We start from the raw sequence: 20560 nt of genomic DNA on the forward strand, positions 1-20560 counted from the left end.
GCGTGAGGCCGGGGCATATTATGGGTTTCTTAGAGAGGCCCCCTCCCTCTACCTCCCCACCCCACCCCCCAAGAAACTATGCTGTCAAAAAAGCAACTGACATCCACTTGGGCCTGTCTTCCCCTCTCCCTTTTCCCAGGACAAAGGAATGCTTGGCAGCCTGGGGGGCACCCCAGCGGGGAGCAAACTTCCCAGTGGAGTGATGGGGCAAGGGCCCTACGTGCAGGACGAGCGACTTGCCCGCCCCCCTCCATCAGCGACCCCTTCTACCATGGATATCAATGGCAGGTGAGTCGCGTGGTGCCATTTAGGAGCCCAGACTCCAGGGGCTGGATAATCGAGGACAGGCTCTCTGTCGGTGTGCGATCCTCTCATTGAGACCTTGCTCTGACCTGTTTTACGGTGGTACCTCTGGTTATGTACTTAATTCGTTCCAGAGGTCCGTTCTTAACCTGAAACTGTTCTTAACCTGAAGCACCACTTTAGCTAATGGGGCCTCGCGCTGCCGGAGCACGATTTCTGTTCTCATCCTGAAGCAGAGTTCTTAACCCAAGGTACTATTTCTGGGTTAGCGGAGTCTGTAACCTGAAGCGTATGTATCCTGAAACATATGTAACCCGAGGTACTACTGTACTGCATTCACCTGAGGCAGATTAGATCCCCATGCTTTGCTTAGAAACAAAGGCTGCCTGCAGGAGGAATTCCTCTGGAGCGTGTGTACCGTTGATGAACAAAAAGTGACAGGCCCCTGCCCCAGAGAGCTTACAGTGTTGGCCGTGACAGAAGGGAAAGATGACAAAGGGCTACCCTAAAAGATCAGAACTTCCCCAGAGCAGAGTAGGCCAGGTGGTTGACTAAAGGTTACAAGCGATAGCTTGGTCAGTAGAGCATCTTAATCTCAGGGTTATGGGTTTGAGTTCCACATTGGGTAAGAAGATTCCTCACCGCAAGGGGTTGGACTAGATTACCATCATCCTTCCCAACTTTTCAGTTATTTGATTCCGTGTGCCTGACAGGCTGTTGTCTTGGAGGCGGGAGGCGCAATAGCAGGCCATGTGGCCTTACTTCAGTAGGCAAATGTGGTTTGTTTGGGAAGGGTGTCCCCTGTGGCTTTGTGATGGCGTCCGGCACATTCTGCTGCGCTCCTGTGCCTAGCTCTCTCTTGGCTTCCGTCTCAGCAGAGTCTCCGCAGCGGTAGAAACTGTTGCAGTGTGTGGGTAATAAATCAGACTGTACGCAGGCTTGTTGCTTATCTCCAACAGTCTTTAATCGTGTAGCAAAACATCTTAAATCATCCCGGCGAAATAGCACACATCTTTCGCCTCTCGGTCAAAACCGAAAGAAAACTCACACACAGAGAACATTCCCGTATGTGAACATAACCACGCCTCAGAATGTGAGACGTCACTCAGAACTGTTTAACCCTGTAAGTTCTGATTCTCTTCACATCCCCCTCGTGGTTTTCAAGCAGCGTGGAAAGTGGCCTTCTGTCAGAAGTGATTATGAAACACCTCTACCTGAAAGTCCCCACTTGTGTCCCGTAGCTGACATTTCTCTCTATTTGTTCCTTCCTCTTCCAGGTCTTCAGTGGCTGCCGCGCAGCCATTTTATCCCCGCGGTGTCTTCCAAGCCCCGTCTCCACAACAGCAGATGTGGCAGCAGCAGCAACAACAACAACAGCAGCAGCAGCAGCAGCAAGCTGTGTCCATGCGTCTCTCTGTCCCTTCGCGCTTCCCCCAGCCCCCCACCCAAGACTTGAGCCGGCAAGCCCTAGCAGGCCTTGCCCCACGGCTGCCAGGCCCTGGGGAACAGATTCAAGCCTCGAGCGGCGCTCTGGGAGCCCAGTTCATTGAGCTGAGGCACAACATCCAGAAGGGAGTTCTTGGGAGCGGTGCGGGGCCCACCTTCGTCCAGCAGAACCCACAGGCTCGAACCCGATTCTTCATACCTGGGAACGACGGTGCCAGCCAGGCTTTGAAATCTCCCGTTATGCCCATGCAGGCTCCAGTCCTGGGAAGTCAAGGCCTGCAAGCCCAGAAGATGTCTGTCCCTATATCATCCTCTCCTCAGCAGGGGGCAGAGATGAGCAACAACCACCATCCCCACGCCAAGGCTGTGTCCCAGTTGATCCTGCCCCCTGGAAACTTGGAGATGCAACATATCCCACCGCGACCGCTCTCCTCATCCGGCCCTAAAGATGTGCCCATTACCTCAGCTGCCACTGACGCTGCCCCAGCTGCTGGCAGGAATCAGCTAGGCCTGGCCGGCCGGCAGCTGCCCTGTGAGGTGCCGGTGGAGCCGGACTTAGACGACGACTTTGATTCCCACAAAGACCTGGAGGAGGACGACGACGACTTGGCCAACTTGAGCCTTGACCCGGACGTCGCCAAAGGCGACGATGACCTGGGGAACCTGGATAACTTGGAAACCAACGACCCGCACCTCGACGACCTGCTGAACGGAGATGAGTTTGACTTGTTGGCCTACACCGACCCGGAACTGGACACCGGGGACAAGAAGGACATCTTCAACGAGCACCTGCGCTTGGTGGAGTCGGCCAACGAGAAGGCCGAGCGGGAAGATCTGCTCAAGAAGGAGCCCTCGGCCGGACCCTACCTCAAGGAAACGCCCTCAGCCGGCGTCGGGAAGCCGGGTGAGCCAAGGACGCCATCGTTGCCCAGAGATGAGGTGCCCAAGGCGAAAGAAGGGCTCGGCCTGCTCCACGTTCCCTGCCCATCCTCTGCCTCAGGGGTGCCACCGCCCTCCCCCATCCTTTCAACACTCAAGGCCCACAGCGACGTGCTGGATAGCAAGCTGGTCAGCCTGCCGGCCGATATCAAACCCAAGATAGAGGAAGGCTGCCTGAAGCCGTCGCCTTGCCAGTTCAACACCGGCGCCCCAGAGAAGCTTCCTATCAAGTCTGAAGGGGCCGAGAAAATGGCAGCCGCCTTGGCGGTCAACATCAAGCCTGGCCAGGGCCTCATGAGCCCCGGAGGAGTCCGGCTGGGCATGACGTCCTTCCACAGCAACAGCCACGCTTCCATCTCCGACAAGGTCCTCTACGGTGCCCCCGGCCGGCCGCCGCTGGTCCCCGTGCAGATGGCCAGCGCCGGCAACTCCATCCTGGAGAAGTTTGAGCTGGACGGAGGGCCCCTGAGCCTGGCCAATGCTCAACAGCACTCTCCGGCCGACGACCTCGACAAGATGGAGAGCTCCCTAGTGGCCAGCGAGCTGCCTCTGCTGATCGAAGACCTGCTGGAGCACGAGAAGAAGGAGCTGCAGAAGAAGCAGCAGATGTCGGCCCAGATCCCCGGGGGCTCCCAGCAACACCTCCAGGCCCACACCATGTTGGCTCCCCCTCCCCAGTCCCACGACGGGCAGTTGGCGAGCTCCCAGCAGCAGCTGCAGTTGGGCATGGTGGCCAGGCAACAAGGGATGGTGGCCAGCCAGCAGCTGATGCAGCAGCAGCAGCAGCAGCGACTGGCTGGTCCCCAGCAAAGTCAAGTCCTGGCCCCGCATATGGGGGTGGCTCAGAACCAGACCCATATGCTTGCCGCCCAACATAGCATCCAGGCAGCGCATGGCCAGCAGAACCAACAGCAAGTCTTGGCCCAGAAGCCCATGCCGGGCGTCCAGCAGCAACAGCAACAACAGATGATGGGGCTCAAGCCGCAGCAAGTCGTGATGCAACAACAACAACAGCAGCAGCAGCAATTGGCTAACAGCTTCTTCCCAGATACAGGTATCTAGCTTGTTTTTACCAGGGCGGTGTGAGTTTTTATGGATGGGATTGAGTGGAGCTTAAAACAGAGGTTTAGGATTTGGCACTTCATTGATTGGCCGGGTCTGCCTGGAAAGGAGGACTCTAGATCAGGCCTAGGCAAACTCTGCCCTCCAGATCTTTTGGGACTACAACTCCCATCATCCTTTGCTAACAGGACCAGTGGTCAGGGGTGATGGGAGTTGTACAGTGGTACCTCAGGTTAAGAACTTAATTCGTTCTGGAGGTCTGTTCTTAACCTGAAACTGTTCTTAACCTGAGGTACCACTTTAGCTAATGTGGCCTCCCGCTGCTGCCGCTGCACTGCCGCTACGCGATTTCTGTTCTCATCCTGAGGTAAAGTTCTTAACCCAAGGTACTATTTCTGGGTTAATGGAGTCTGTAACCTGAAGCGTCTGGAACCTGAGGTACCACTGTAGTCCCAAAGCATCTGAATGGTCGAGTTTGCCTATGCCTGCTCTAGATATATAATCCCACAGATGCACCAGCCGTTGACCTGAAGCAGTGTTTCTCAGGCTTGGTTCTCCTGCTGTATTCCGACTACAGTTCCCATCACCCCTGACCACTGGTGTTGCTAGCTAGGGATGATGGGAGTTGTAGTCCCCCCCCCCAAATCTGGAGGCCTAAGTTTGGGAAACACTGCCTTAAAAAGGAACTGCGCAGCCATGAACACGTTGGCTCTCTGGTAGCCTTCCTCCTGGTTGTGCCTCGGCCCCACATTCTAGGAGATTATGGTTTCAAGAGGCCAGCTGTGTGCTGGCAGATCTCACGCAGCAAACGAATGAGTGTCGGTTGTGAAGGTGCCATGTCTGGCCTGATCACTTCTTGATCTCCTCCACTCTCACAGATCTGGATAAATTTGCTACTGAGGACATCATGGACCCCATCGCCAAAGCCAAGATGGTGGCTCTGAAGGGTATCAAAAAAGTCATGGCGCAGGGCACTATTGGAGTGGCTCCGAGTATGAATCGGTAAGTACCCAGGGCAGGAGGCCAAGGAGCTTGGATTATGTGCAGTTCGCTTTTTCTTTCGTTTAGCTCAGAGGGCCTTGCTCCGGGAGACTCTGGATTTAAGGTTTTCTGGAGTCGGCTTCTCAGGCCAACACTGGCTCCCTTCATTCTGTTCCCCTTCCTCCTCCCCACCCCCCGACTTCCTACTTTCAGGCAACAAGTCTCCTTGCTGGCTCAGAGATTGTCCGGAGCGTCGTCTTCATCTGAAATGCAGAACCACATCCTGCCTGGCTCTGGAGGACAGGTGAGCAGGGATTTGGCAGGCCCTCTTCAGTTTCCTCACACTTTTTTAACGGATGGGTTTGGGGAGTGCTGGCTCTTTTGGTTGTGGGATCAGGGGGGGAACTGTGGCAGGTACCACTGCAGATATTCTGATTCTTTCAAATCCCTTGCAGGAACGGAGCAATGACCCAGCACAAGCTCGACCAAACCCACCCACTTTTGCACAAGGTGTCATCAGTGAGTAGTTGGCAGTAACCAGTCCTGAAAGGGCTGTGGTGTTGCTTTTCCTTGGGTAATGCTCCTGCAATACTTCCTGCCCACCTGGGCTTTTTGCATACATAGCTTCATAAGCCATCTATTCCAGATTGCTTACATCTGGATTAAGGACTTCCTCCTGCTTCCAATCACAATTCCTAAACTGGTAGCGTTTTGCTGACAGCAGAGGGTGAACTCTGTTCTCTTTGTTAGTGCTTTTTAACCACCGGGCAGCTTTGAATAATAATAAAGAACAGATAAGTTGTGTGTGGTGTTGAACGCGCAAGAAAATACAGTGGAACCTCGGTTTTCGAACGTAATCAGTTCCGGGAGACGGTTCGACTTCTGAAACGTCCGAAAACAGAAAGCAGAGAACCCTCAATACAATAGGAAAACTCAAAATGGAAGCTACGTGGCACCTTCAGCTTCCAAAAATCGTTCAAAAAACGATTACTTCCGGGTTTTCGGCATTCGGGTTCCGAAATGTTCGTCAACGGAGACGTTCAAGAACCGAGGTTCCACTGTAGTTGCGTTGCAACAGAGAGGCTCTGAGCTGCAGCAGATGCAAGCTCCCATGTTGCAGGCAGGATACTGTAGATTGCATTCCAGGGGCGCATGGGTTGCTGTAGTCAGGCATGGTGAAGAATTGTCGGCGAGGCTGGTTCTGTGATTGGGTGAAAGGTTGAAGATGTGCCTTTTGTGGCTCCAGCACAAAATTGGGGGTCTCAGTGGAGGTTATTGGGTTCTTTTTGTTTTGATTATGTATTTTGATCTTTTATATTGTCATTTTTTCTTGCAAACCACCCTGAGACCTGAGAGTATAGGGCGGCATACAGATTTAGTAAAAAATAATAAAAATTTATCCGTGGGATGCAAGTTCTGCAGAATCTCAAAGTCTGAGGACTGGAGGGCCTTGCATAGCCTTCGTGGGCTAGTACAGAATTTATTAAGTGCCAGAGGCAAGGCGTTTCAACTTTCCCCCTATGCCTGCCAACGTATATGGCCTGACCTGTCTTGCGTGTCTCCAGCTTCCAAAAACCAGTGTTTCTCATTCCCCTCCCCCCACCACTCCCCCCAGATGAAGCTGATCAGCGCCAGTACGAAGACTGGCTCCTCCATACGCAGCAACTCCTCCAGATGCAGCTGAAGGTGCTGGAGGAGCAGATAGGGGTTCACCGCAAGTCCCGCAAGGCCCTGTGCGCCAAGCAGCGGACGGCGAAAAAGGCCGGCCGGGAATTCCCCGAGGCTGATGCTGAGAAGCTCAAGCTGGTGACAGAGCAGCAAAGCAAGATTCAGAAGCAGTTGGATCAGGTAAACCACCCAGATTAGCTTGTGTCAGTTTTAAGTCCAAAGGCCACTGCTCTTGGCATGACCGAGAAAACTCAAAAGGGGTCTGTGGAGGACCGGAGGACTCGCGATAGTGGCAAAATGAACTCCATCCTGCAGTGGTTTCCTGCCTCTTCCCGAGTGATGAGATGCTAGGAGGGAGAGAGTCAGGTCTTGCATGAGCACAGGGTGCTGGAGTCGGGGAGGTGCCAAGGAAGAAATCATGTGGGTGGCCAAGGGTAGCATCAGCAATTCAGGACGCGGGTGGCGTTGTGGTCTAAACCACTAAGCCTCTTGGGCTTGCCAATAGGAAGGTCAGTGGTTCGAATCCCCGTGAGGGGGTGAGCTCCCGTTGCTCAGTCCCTGCTCCTTCCAGCCTAGCAGTTTGAAAGCACACCAGTCCAAGTAGATAAATAGGTACCGCTGCGGCAGGAAGGTAAACAGCGTTTCCGTGCGCTCTGGCTTCCGTCACAGTGTCCCGTTGTGCCAGAAGCGGTTTAGTCACGCTGGCCACATGACCTGGAAAGCTGTCAGTGGACAAATGCCAGCTCCCTCAGCCTGAAGCAAGATGAGCTTCGCAACCCCATAGTCACCTTAACCATCCAGGTCAGGAGACCTGGTAGGGATGGATTATTCACCTGGGGAAGGGGGTGGGTGGGAGAGATTGGAGGAGTCTATCTGCTCTGTGCAAGTTTCTGTGCATTTTATGCTTTGGCAGAAATGTTGGGTCTTAAGAGCATCCAAGTATCCTGAGCTGTCCAGATTCCATTTTTTTTAAAAAAAAAAGCTTGGGGAAGAGCTGTAGGTCTGCGGAAGAACATCTGCCTCCCCTGCAGGAAGGTTCCAGATTTTACCCCCAAAATCTCCATGTGGGGCTGTGTGAGACTCCTGCCTGAATGGGGAGCCCCTGCCCACCAGTCAGTGTAGAGAATATTTGGCCAGATGGACCCAGTGGTCTAATTCAGGCGGCGGAAAGCAAATTCCCACGTTCCTGTGAGTTTCCAATTCTTATAAAACATGCTTTTGCTGCCTGAACTATAGGGCTGGGCTGGTTTTCAGCATCACGATGTATCACCAGCTAAAGATCTCAATACAGTGGACCCTCGGGTTACGTTACCTTCAGGTAACGTAACTTTCAGGTTGCGAACACGGCAAACCCCCGAAGTGTATACTTTCGGGTTTTGCCGCGTGCGCAGAAGCGGCGCCTCTAGATGTGGACTTTTCTGGGTACATACGTACCCCCGGTATGAATGTTCGTATCTGGAGGGTCCACTGTATATCACACTGCCTGATAAAAGGATGGAGACATTGACGGGCTCCACGTTTTCTCCTGCATCGTGATTTTTGCATAGCGTGCGCACACATACACACACACCATGATTTGCGATATATTGCCAAGTCAGAAATTATGAAACTGATACCATGATCTGGACTTCAAACCGGTTTTGGGTGGTATTGTTATAATAAAAAAAGGGCTCCCCTTCCCTTATGGGGTGTTCCGGAGCCTGTATAGAGTCCTTAAGTGGGTTTCCTATCGGTAGGAGAAAACAAGCCAACCCCTCCTTGTTGTTTGCTGTGCTTACGTTGCCTCTGCTACCTCTTTCTCTCTGACAGGTTCGGAAGCAGCAGAAGGAACACACCAACCTCATGGCCGAGTACCGCAACAAGCAGCAGCAGCACCAGCAGCAAAGCTCCGCCGTCTTGGCCCTCAGCCCCTCGCAAAGCCCCCGCCTGATGGCCAAGCTCCCCGGCCAGCTCCTCTCCGCGCACGGCCTCCAGCCGGGGCCGCAGGGCCTAGCAGGCCAGGCCGGCTTGCGCCTCCCTCAGGCCGCCGCCATGGCTGTGCAGCAGGGCTTGCCCTTTATGGGAGGGCAGCAGCAACAGCAGCCATCGGGCGCTTCGGCCCCCAACAGCTTCTTCTCCAGCAACCGCCTGTTGCAGGAGCGGCAGATGCAGCAGCAGCGGCTGCAGCTGGCGCAGAAGCTGCAGCAGCAGAACCTCATAGGGCAAGTGTCCATGCAGCAGCAGCAGCAGCAGCAAAGCCACATGGGACAAATTGCGATGCAGCAGCAGCAGCAAAGCCTTATGGGGCAGATCTCGGTGCAGCAGCAGCAGCAGCAGCAAAGCACGATGGGTCAGGTGGGCTTGATGAGCCAGCCCCCGCCTCCGCCACCCACTCCCCAGCCGAGCCAGAATCTGCTCTCCAAGCAGCAAGGGCTGCTGGGAAACCAGGCGGGAGTCCTGGTCCAGCAGCTCTCTCCGCAGCAGCAGCAGCAGCAGCAGCAAGCTATGCTGGGACACTCAATGCTGCAGCACCAGGGCATGATGGGGCACCCGGCTTCCCAGAGGCAAATGCTGTTGGCCCCACAGCAGCAGGGGCAGCAGCACCGAGTGCCTCAGCAGCTGGTGCAGCAGGCGCAGGGCATGATGGGGCATCGGCTGCTTTTGTCACCACAGCAGCAGCAGCAGCAGCAGCCAGGGCTTCTCGGGCAGCAGCAGAGGACATTGCTGAGCCAGCAACAGCACCAGCCGCTCCTGGGCCAGGGGCCGGCTTCCCAGCAGGGCGCCCTGAGCCAGGGGCCGGGCGTGGGCGCCGACCCTCTCCAGCACTTTGCGCAGCACGGGTCTCTGAACCAGCAGCTGCACTCCTCGACTCAGGGAATGCAGCCAGCCCAGCAGCAGCAGCAGCAGCAGGGGTTGGCTGTCAAGGAGCAGCCAGGAGGGCCAGAAGGCGGCACGGCCATGCTGCCTCCCGAAGGGGCGGACGGTGCATTGCAACAGCAGCTAAGACCCCACATGGTGGGCCCAGAGATGGGAGGGCAGCTGCAGATGAGCACTCAAGAGCAGCAGCAGCAGCAGCAGGGCCTGAGCGGCCACGGGACTCCTCTTCCGGAGCAGCCGTCTCAGCTGATGCTCCAGCAGCACGGGGAGCAGCAGAAGCAGTCAGCTGAGCTGGGCCAAGCCCAGCACTTGCTCTTGGGGCCCCAGCAGCAGAACATCCTGGGCTCCCTGCAGCTACGGATGCAGCAGCAGCAGCAAAACAGCCACTTGCAGCAGCAGCAAAACAGCCACCTGCAGCAGCAGCAGCAAAACAGCCACCTGCAGCAGCAGCAGCAAAACAGTCACCTGCAGCAGCAGCAGCAGCAGCAACAACAGAACAACCTCCTCCAGCAGCCATTGCGTTCTCACCTGCCTATAGACGGCATTCTGCAGCAAGAGCTGTCGCAGCAGCAGCAGCAGCACCATCGAGATGCAACTCAGGGCCCCCACTTGCTCAACCAGCAGATGGAGCAGCAAGGCCAAGTGCAAAGGATGATGGGACAGAACCCGGAGCAGCCTTCCAAAGGGTTGCTGGGACAGCACCACCTCCAGCAGCAGCAGCAGCAGCAGCAACAACAGCAGCAATGCCTTCAGAGCCCAGCCGGGCCCTCGAAAACACCGGGGCTGATGATGCAGCAGCAGCAGCAACAACAGCAACAAAGCATGATGGTGCAGCAGTCCTCCCCGCAAGGCCAAAGCATCCTGTCCAGCCCTGTGATGGGCCAGATCCGTGCCCAGCTGCAGGGCGTCATCTCCAAAAACCCTCAGCTGCGCAACCTGACGCCGCAGCAGCAGCAGCAGCTGCAGGCCCTGCTAATGCAGAGGCACCAGCAGAACCTGCTGCAGCAGCAGCAGCAGAACCAGGCGCTGCGGCAAGCCAGCCCCTACCCGGGGCAGGCGGCCCCAGAGCAAGGCCAGCAAGCTGCTCAGCACCTCTCCCTGCCGGGCGCTGCGGGGCAGCAGCCGCAGAGGCAGCCGCCCCTGGCGGTCTTCCAGATTCGTCCGGACCAGGGTTTCGGTGCCTCAGTGGAGCAGCAGCAGCAGAGGGTCCCGGTGAGCCAGCAATCCGCTGTCTGTCCCCAGCAGCAGGGGATGGTGAGGCTCCCCACCCCTCAGGCTCCCTCTGTCCCCTTGAGCGTTGCCGGCATGGCATCTGGGCAGCAGACGCCACTGCAGGCACAGCAGCACCCGAGCCCTCCAGAGCCAAAGAGACCGTCTCCTTTGCTCTTGGCTAAAAGCCCTGAGCAGCAGCCGCAGCAGACTCCCACCCAGAGGCACCAGCCTGCTACTCCCAGCTCCCTGCTGCTCTCCACCCCAACACCCCCAAGCGCAGGAGAAGCGACTCCCGGGATCTGCAGCCTCCGAGACTCTGAGTGCCCCACCACCAAAGAGGCCGCAGAGACCGGCACGGCCAACGGGCAGGCGGTGGAAGCGGCTTCTCCCTTGGCGGGAAGGGTGCCCCCACCGCCAGGAGACCTTCCCCTTGTTTGCATCAAACAGGAGCCCAAGGAGGAAGCCTCCCAGTGCGCCCTGATGAGCGGAACCCAGCCCGTCAAGCGGGAGGCGAACGGGGACCCTGTCTCGGCCCCTGCCGCCGCCGTCCCCGCGACCACCAACAGCCTCACCCGCACCGAAGCCGGGCACCTCTTGCTGCAGAAGTTGCTGCGGGCCAAGAACGTCACTCTTGCGACGCAGCGCTCGGGCGACGTCAACGGGCACGTGGATGGCAAGATCGCCGGGGCGGAGGGCCGGTTGCAGCCGGTACCAGATGTGCGAGAGGTAAGAGTGGAGGGAAGGAGGAGGAACGGCGGACAGGGATGTCAGAGGGGGCGTTGGGTTGGATTTCACTTAGGAGGGGGAGCATTCGGAAATAAATCTAACAACGACAAATAATTCATTATTTATACCCTGCCCCTCTGGCCGGGCCTCCCCAGCCACTCTGGGCGGCTCCCAACAGCATATTAAAAACACAATAAAACATCAAACATTAAAAACTTCCCTAAACAGGCTGCCTTCAGATGTCTTCTAAAAGTCAGATAGTTGTTTATTTCCATGCCATCTGAAGGGAGGGTGCCACTACCGAGAAGGCCCTCTGCCTGGTTCCCCATAACCTCACTTCTCGCAGTGAAGGAACTGCCAGAAGGCCTTTGGAGCTGGACCTCAGTGTCTGGGCTGAACGATGGGGGTAGAGACGCTCCTTCAGGTATAAAGGGCTGAGGCCATTTAAGGATTTAAAGGTCAGCACCAACACTTTTAATTGTGCTCGGAAACGTCCTGGGAGCCAACGTAGGTCTTTCAGGGCCTACATTGCCAGCAGTCTGGTACGATCCATAATTTCTCCACCTCAGTGTGCATATAGAGTGGATCAGCTTAGATTTGGAGGTGGATCTCCACTGGGAGGATTAGGAATCTTTGATAACTCCAGGCACAGTAGGCGTCAGATCCCAGGCAGCAATGCAGAAATTCACTTTTCCTCTTGTCTCTTTTTCTCTCCTCTCCCTTTTTTGGGGGTTCCCTGCAGGACGCGCTGGCAGCCAAGAAGCCCCCGCCGCCGAAGCCCAAGCGGTCCCAGAAAGCTGGGGAGCGAGTCGCCAACTCTCGCAAGAAGCTACGCAAAGAGGATGGAGTGAAATCCAATGAGGCCCTGATGAAACAGCTCAAGCAGGTACTCTGCGCTATGCAGCTGCTGTGGGAGGGCTGGGTAGCCTTTAAAAAAATAAAATAAAATAATTGATTTATTGGTATTTATTCATAGATACAGTGGTACCTTGGTTCTCAAACTTAATCTGTTCCGGAAGTCTGTTCCAAAACCAAAGCGTTCCAAAACCAAGGCACGCTTTCCCATAGAAAGTAATGCAAAACAGATTAATCCATTCCAGACTTTTAAAAACAACCCCTAAAACAGCAATTTAACATGAATTTTACTGTCTAGCGAGACCATTGATCCATAAAATGAAAGCAATAATCAATGTACTGTACTATAAAGAAGACAGTATTGTAGATGATAAAAATTAAAATTATTTTTTTCTCTTACCTGCACTGATGATAGTCATTGTTTGGATGGGGAGGCTTTTATCCATTTCCGCAGTCACACAATCAATCAATCAGTAGCTGAACTGGGTTCCACACAGTCACAAAAACAAATTAACCGAAAAAGCCTCAAAAACAAAAACACAAATTAAATACCAAAAACAAAAGTGCCAAACTTAATCTGTTCCGAAGGTCTGTTTGACTTCCGAAATGTTCGAAAACCAAGGCGCAGCTTCTGATTGGTGCAGACCCCCTGGAAACAATAGCCGACAGCCGCATTGGATGTTCGGCTTTCGAAAAACGTTCGAAAACCGAAACACTTCCGGGTTTTCGGAGTTGGAGAGCCAAGGTGTTTGAGAACCAAGGTCCCACTGAATACAAAAATACCTGCCCATTACAAAGTGTCTTTTTGTAATATTCTAAGGTGAGACAGCTACTTAAGTCTATAAAAAAGAACAAAGTTGGAAAGAAGAAGAAAAACAAGAAAAGGATAGACCTAAAAAAAAGAGAAAGGGGAAGAAAGGAAAAACTACAGAAGGGCAAGGGGACAAGGGCCATGTAGTCATTTATTAACCCCCTCCTGACTTCTCCCTGGGAGGGAGGGAGGGTTTTGACTCACTGTTCAACAATCTGTTAGAATATAATGGCAGACAGCAAAATTAAATACCAGCTGTTTTAATAAGCATTTTACACTTAACGGCGGCAATGAAGAATTGCTAAGCTATAATCAATAAAAATAATGGCCAGCTGCAATGCATAAAACGTACAAAAAGCACGTAAAAGGATCCAGTTGAGAAACAAGGACACACAACTTATAAAATTATTTTTTAAAAAATATATGTATATATATATGTCAGAGGCTTAAAGCTGTCCAGCTGGCCTAGATATGACTCCGGGCTCCCAGCCAGTTCCAAACCATTTGATTTATTTGACAAAGTTCAAACGTACATCTCCAGCGTTTCAATTAGCGTCCTTCCCCTTGTGCGCAGTTGCTGCCTCTAATCTTTCTTCTTCCTTTTCCGCACCCAGCATGCAAGTCTGCGAAAACTCCTCCCCTTACTTCCTCTTGGCACCAAATGACTTGTTCCAGGCTCATCCTCCTCCCCCTCTACGTCAGACTCACTGTCAGACGAGAAGCTGCTGATAATCTCTTTAGGCTCTCTATAACTGCTGGTTTCTGTCCTTTCATCTTTTCCCGTTTGCCTCTCCCTGACAATATATCCCTTCTTGCATGCATGGAGAGACAGAGGGCAGATCTGCCAAAATTTGTGTTCAATTAAAAGAGGTGTGGAGAAAGGAGACAACAGGGCAGATAGATAGTCAAAGCTGGGGGGAAATATGGGAGAATTGTTCATTGAAAATATTGTCTAGAAGAATAAAAGAAAATTATTAGAAATTAGTTTGGAGATGGTGTTTAACAGCAGTCAGATTAAATAAATAAAAAAATGAATATTTGGTGTTATGTTGGAGGGGATGCCAGGAAACTGGGAATTATATTCACACGTGGTGGGGGTGTAAATATGTACAATTTTTTGGGCAAAGGGTGCTTAAGGAGATAACAGGAATCACTGGGTTAAAGCTGACCGAAAACCCAGAGGTAGCATTATTATCAATTTATGATGGGGTGGGAGGTTTGCAGGCTATGAAGGACTTGCTCACAAATTTATTGACAGCTGCATGAATTATTATAGCTAGGAAGTGGAAGGGGCAAGCAGAATATAAAATGGAAGAGTGGTATAAAGAGGTTTGCGATATAGCTATTAATGATCGATTAACATGCGCCATTAAGGTAAGACGGGGAATATGCAGGAGAAATGATTTTGAGGAGATATGGAAGGTGTTAGTAGAATTTGTACTGTTAAAACCGAAACGGGGGTCAAGCCATCACAATTTTGGGAGGTTGGATAGTTACAATGGAATGGTGGTGGGGTGCACATTTTTATTCTTATTTATTTATGATTATTGCTTTGTCAAAATAAAATAGAAAGGGGGGGAGAAAGAACTCTGCGAGGGAATGGGTTTGTGCATGTCTGCTGGGCATGCCCAGTGCAGCCAGACCTCTCTGGATCCCCCTGGGCCGGGGTCCGTAGGAGAAGACTTCTCCTTGCACAGGGATGTGCCGGTGCGTGAAACTGCCGACTGCCTTGACCCAGTTCTGTGTCTCCCGCCGCCTCTCAGGAGCTCTCCTTGCTGCCTCTGATGGAGCCTGTCATCACAGCCAACTTCAGCCTCTTCCCCCCCTTTGGGAGCAGCCCGGTCAATGGCAAGAGCCAGCTGAAGGGCTCCTTTGGTAACGCCGCCTTGGACAGCATTCCGGACTATTACTCACAGCTGCTCACCAAGGTAAGGACCGCCAGTCCCTGAGCTTGTTTCTGCACGCTTGGCAGGAGGTAGGGCTGCCTGGCCCTGGGTGGGAAGCCTCCCTGGGTGTCGCCTCGAGCCGCCTTGCGCCAGGGCTTCCCTTCCCCAAAGGAAACGCCAGAGCTGGAAGAAAAGCACCAGTTAAAAGTGTGGTGTTTACTGTAACAGTGTCATGGTGAATACTGGCATCTCTTTTCCAGAAGAAAAGCACTACTACTACTACTACTGCTAGTGGTAGTAGTACAGTGGTACCTCTGGATGCGAACGGGATCCGTTCCAGAGCCCCGTTCGCATCCTGAAGTGAACGCAACCCGCGTCTGCATGGGTCACGATTCGCCGCTTCCGCGCATGCGCGTGACATCATTTTGAGCGTCTGCGCATGTGCGAGCGGCGAAACCCAGAAGTAATGCGCTCCGTTACTTCTGGGTCGCTGCGGAGCGTAACCTGAAAACGCTCAACCTGAAGCACATTTAACCCGAGGTATGACTGTAGTAGTAGTAGTAAATAAATAAATAGAATTAAAATTAACTAAAATTAAAATAAAATAATAATTTATTATTTATACCCCACCCATCTGACTGGATTTTTTTTTTAAAAATGAGCAAACATTAAAAACTCCCCTGAACAGGGCTGCCTTCAGATGTCTTCTAAAAGTCAGATAGTTGTTTATTTCCTTGACATCTGATAGGAGGGTGTTCCACAGGGTGGGCGCCACTACTGAGAAGACCCTCTGCCTGGTTCCCTGTAGCTTTGCTTCTCGCAGTGAGGGAACCACCAGAAGGCCCTCGGAGCTGGACCTCAGTGTCTGGGATGGATGATGGGGGTGGAGACACTCCTTCAGGTATACTGGGCTGAGGCCATTTAGGGCTTTCAAGGTCAGCACCAACACTTTGAATTGTGCTCAGAAACGTACTGGGAGCCAAAGTACGTCTTTCAAGACCAGTGTTATATGGTCACGGTGGCCACTCCCAGTCACCAGTCTAGCTGGTTGTACCCCACCCCCTGTTCAGTACATGAGAATTTCCAGGGTGACTGACAGAAGAGACAAGAACAACCAGAAATAATAAAACAGCTTAACGGCAATGATTACAGAGCCAAGGAAGGCAAGCTAATAAAACCGCACTATGTAAAACTAGGTCAACTGCAGTTTAAAAGGTCTGGGGAATTAAAAATGTCTCCACGTCAAAGTAGGGGCCAGGCAGGCCTTTCTGGGGAGAGCACTCTTTGTCCATATAAGCCAAGTTGTTGAACAACTCTGGAAGCCCTGCTGACAGGCAGCCTATAAACCTTTTAGATGTATTTAATGTTTCGTATAATTACGTTCTCTGTAAGCCGCCCCGTGACAAAAAGTTATTAGGCACCAGGCAAAAATGTTCCTTTTTGACCAGGCCTTTGGTTGATCTGATTTACATCCTATGCCCTTTTAAAATGTGGTGTTTTTTTGTGGGGGGTGGCGCTATTGGCTTGTTTTTATTTTAATTAGGCATTTTGTGGTTTTATATCTTGATTTTATTGTGTGAACCGCCCGGAGACCCCCCAGGTATAGGGCGATATATAAATTCAATTAATAAGAATAGTCTGGGTGGCTCCCCCCTCAAAAAAAGAAGCTGTTTATGGAAATACGGGTTTTGGCGAGGTGACCTAAAGCGCCTCAGGTTTGCGGGTGGGTCGGGGGCTCTGCTGGATACAGACTCCTCTGATCTCTTTCTAGAACAATCTGAGCAACCCGCCAACCCCACCTTCTTCGCTGCCTCCCACACCGCCCCCCTCGGTACAGCAAAAGCTGGTGAACGGGGTCCTGTCTTCCGAAGAACTGACGGAGCAGCCCAAGGAGCCGGTGCTGCCCCACGAGCACGAAGGGCAAAAGGGTACGTTAGCCCCACGGCTGAGGAGAAGAGGTGCTGCCGGGTTCCGGAATGTTCCGGGAGAACCTCTGGCGTTCTTCAGCGTCCTCGAAGCGAATATGCATGCAGGCCCCTGTTCTGATTTTGGATGGGGGGGGGAGGCCCAGGTGGGCTGCTCCGAGCTTCGCAGTGGAAGTTAAAAGGAACCGGTGAGGCGAAATGGTTTGGGATGAATTCATGATGCATTCGTACCTCTGAAGTCTGAACGGAATGCGTTCCGGAAGTCTTTTCGAGTTCCGAAAACGTTTGGAAACCAAAGCGCGGCTTCTGATTGGCTGCAGGAAGCGCCTGCCGCCAACCAGAAGCCCCGTTGGACGTCCGGGTTCCAAAGAACGTTCGCAAACCAGAACACTCACTTTCAAAACGTTCAAGAACTAAGTTGTTCGAAAACCAAGGTACGACTGTATTGATAGCTGCTGCCTTGTGGGCTACTAAGAGAACTGCATTCATTGGCGCAGTGGCACTAAAGGGATTTTGTTGTTGTTGTTAAAGTCACATTTAAAACTACTTAGTTTTACTTAATGGTGGCTGCTGAGTCTTTTATACGTTTTAGGTGTTTAATGTATCTGGATTACCCATGTTTTATGTATTTTTTCCTATTTTATTATTTTGTTGTCTAATTTATGTCAATGGAGGCTGAATGAATATAGGATACAGCTTTTAATGATAAATTAACATGTGTTATTAAGGGAAGGCGGGCGATATTCAGGAGAAATGATTTTGAGGAGATGTGGAAGGTGTTTGTAGAATCTGTACTGTTAAAACGGAAAAGGGTCAAACTATCGCAAGAGGTGTTGAAATTTTGGGAGGCTGGATAGTTACGATGGAGTGGTCTCGAGAAGCGGGGGTGCAAATTTTTATTCTTATTTATTTATTCTTATTACTTAGTTTAAAATGTTTTTTAAAATTATTTATTTAAAAAAAAAAACAAGGCTGAATGAATGAACTCTAAAGGGGTAGTGGAAAGATGGTGTGGCAGCCAGCTACCTAAGCCGTTCCAGCTGCCAAGCTTGGCTTGAAATGGATTTGAATTTGGATCAAGATAAAATTCGTCCAATTCAGTCATATCTGGAATTGCACATCCGCCCACTTGAGGACCTTGTCCAAAATAGGGAAATTTGCAGCCAGCCCATGCTTACTTGCATGCATGTGGGTCCATGTTCATCTTTTCAGGCATGGACATGTGGCTGCCTCTGTTAAAGGGACTGGGATTGCTCCTCCTCATAGCAAGATACAGATTATCTTCCAGAACCAGCCAGTCCTCTGCTTGGCCGGTCTGATGTTAAGCAGCCTAAGAAAGGCAAGCATTAAGCTTGGCCTGTGATAGGCTGCATCCCTCCGCGCCTCTTGCCCACAGCAAGAGGCTGTGAAAAGCTGGAATTGATCCAGGGAAGCCATGAATAGAAACCACCCCCCTCCCTGTAGCATCCTGACACGTTAAACCTTGAGTTTTCTGCCTCACTTTGTAGATGCTCCCCCTGTGGAAGTGAAAAGCTTAGATCTCCTCGCAGCTCTGCCCACACCGCCACACAACCAGACCGAGGATGTCAGGTAAGGATGGAGCTGGAGGACGGAACCAACTCGACCACAGGGCATCCTGAACCTCTGCTTTGTGGGGTTTTTCCCCCAAATGGAAGCTATAGCATTAACTGTCGCATTTGGGAGAGGAGAAGCTTTTCCTCTCTGAGATCTAGCTTGGGTGAAGTTTTGTCGGGAAGTATGGAAGACTGATAATCTACTTTACTTGCGTTGTGTCACCTGCCTGGAGGGCACAAACTCCCATCCACCTCAACATGGATGTCAGGAATTGTAGTCCCACCATGTTGAACTTCCAGCACTTACTGAAGACTTTTTAAAAAAAATTCCAGCAGGCTTTTTAATAACTCTCTGATTTAATAGTTTTAACTCACTTTTAGTTTTTATTGCATTGGAGTCTTTTGTACACCACTTAAGAGACAGCTGTGGTTAAGCAGTATACAAAGGGTTGAAATAAACAAAAATCGGACGAAAATGGTAGGCTTAGAGACAGTGGTCCAAAGAAGTATAGTTGGTCAGTGGTCCTTGTTTGCTCTGGGAGAAGCAGGAGGAGGATCATCATTACAGTGGTACCTCTAGTTACAAACTTAATTCATTCCGGAGGTCTGTTCTTAACGTGAAACTGTTCTTAACTAGAGGCGCGCTTTTGCTAATGGGGCCTCTTGCTGCCGCTGCGCCGCCGGCACACGATTTCCGTTCTCATCCTGGGGCAAAGTTCTCAACTCGAGTTAACTTTTCCAGTTAGCGGAGTTTGTAACCTGAGGCGTTTGTAACTCGAGGTACCACTATATTCTTAATCTATAATCTCACATCATCCCTAGGACTCAGTGGTCAGGGATGATGGGAATTGTAGTCCCAAAACAGCTGAAGACCCAAGTTTGGGAAACCCTGATCTTTACCCGTGCATCTCATCTTCCTGGAATCATGAGGATGGCTGGGGAACCTGTGGCCCTGGAGATGGTCAGGGATGATGGGAGTTGTAGTCCGGTGGCATTTGGAGGGCCACGGGTCCCCCACCCCACCCCTGACCTAGGGTGTGGTTCAGGCTGGGTTACCGCAGTCCCACCTCTGTCAGAAGCCATGGCAACGGTGGCAGCACCGTTCTGAGGTCCCGCCCAATTTCCTTCCAGGATGGAGAGCGACGAGGAGAGCGACTCCCCTGACAGCATCGTCCCAGCCTCATCCCCCGAGAGTGTCCTGAGCGAAGAGGTGCCACGCTTTCCCCTGCTGTCTGGAGCCAAGCCGGAAGTGGAAGAGAGACCCCTCTCTCCAGTCATCCCCATCATCCCAAAGGCCAGCATCCCAGGTTTGTGGGGGACAGAGAAGATGCTTAAGGGAATGGGCTACCACAGCATCTAAACTCTGCCGCTGTCTTTGGAGGTCAGATGAAGAACTTTATCCCCAAAGGCATGGACCACACTGCGAAACCACTAAACTATCCCCCCCAGATTCGGCACTTGCCTTATCATCACTAGATTTGACCCCGAATTCTACCCTTAAATCTAAAGAATTAATTTCCTTCCTATTCACAGCAGACCGACTAGTTATTGCCCAGCGATGGAAGGAAACCTCTAATATGCCAATAGAGGCTTGGGTTAATAATAATCTGGAGCTTTGCTTTATCACATACCATTGGGCGACTAATCAAAGGCATCTCCAAAAAAGATACCTTTGACATGATTTGGCCTCCTTTTCTTCACTTTTATTGAAGACGGACAGGATATTTCAATGCCAACAACATCACAGAGATGTCTGTGGAGAGGAGATATTGACTGAAAATGCCTAGTAAACCCGATCGGTAGTTGGGCTCCTACTGAGGATATTCAGCGAGGCAACATGACAGTGATGTGGGATGGAGGACTGGAGTGATAATTCTGTGGTATTACGGCAGTGGACAAAGCTGTATTGTAACTTGAATAAATGTTTTTGTTTTTTTTAAAATAAAAATAAACTGCTGCTGTTGTCCAAGGGAGAAGGTGCCCATAACTTTAGGTCAGGGAGAAGGAACCGGAGAGCCACATTCCTTCTTGGGCAGCCTTCCGGGGGCCGGATGCAGAAGTTGGGCAAAGCAACCTGTGTAACTTTGTACAACAGACCGAAGTCCAGGCAGGGAAATAAGGAACACTGTCCCACTGCAAGGGCACCCTGCAGCCAGGGAAAAGAGGATGGAGACGAGTCCCAGAAAAATGTGTTCTGCCCTCGGGCCCGAGATTCCCCACCCCTGCTTTTTAGGGGTTGGACCACTTGACCTCTGAGGTCCCTTCTATGATTCTAGGCTCTCCAACAGCAGAAGTAATTCTTCTCGGGTACTGTTG

General features: G+C 51.9%; 1 protein-coding gene across 15 annotated transcripts in view; it reads left to right on the forward strand.

Annotated features, from left to right (window-relative positions):
* Positions 1-20560, forward strand: part of KMT2D (lysine methyltransferase 2D) — a 126054-nt gene that overhangs the window by 86348 nt on the left and 19146 nt on the right. For all 15 annotated transcript variants that reach the window (XM_082212290.1, XM_082212298.1, XM_082212300.1 and 12 more), the window contains 12 exons: positions 140-288; positions 1581-3742; positions 4629-4752; positions 4945-5035; positions 5187-5250; positions 6347-6579; positions 8209-11193; positions 11936-12079; positions 14623-14787; positions 16517-16673; positions 18179-18260; positions 19376-19551. In XM_082212290.1, the coding sequence (XP_082068416.1) occupies positions 140-288; positions 1581-3742; positions 4629-4752; positions 4945-5035; positions 5187-5250; positions 6347-6579; positions 8209-11193; positions 11936-12079; positions 14623-14787; positions 16517-16673; positions 18179-18260; positions 19376-19551 (6532 nt within the window). The remainder of the gene's footprint in view (positions 1-139; positions 289-1580; positions 3743-4628; positions 4753-4944; positions 5036-5186; positions 5251-6346; positions 6580-8208; positions 11194-11935; positions 12080-14622; positions 14788-16516; positions 16674-18178; positions 18261-19375; positions 19552-20560) is intronic.

Source organism: Podarcis vaucheri, assembly GCF_965113315.1.
Source record: "Podarcis vaucheri genome assembly, chromosome: 2".
NCBI lineage: Eukaryota > Metazoa > Chordata > Lepidosauria > Squamata > Lacertidae > Podarcis > Podarcis vaucheri.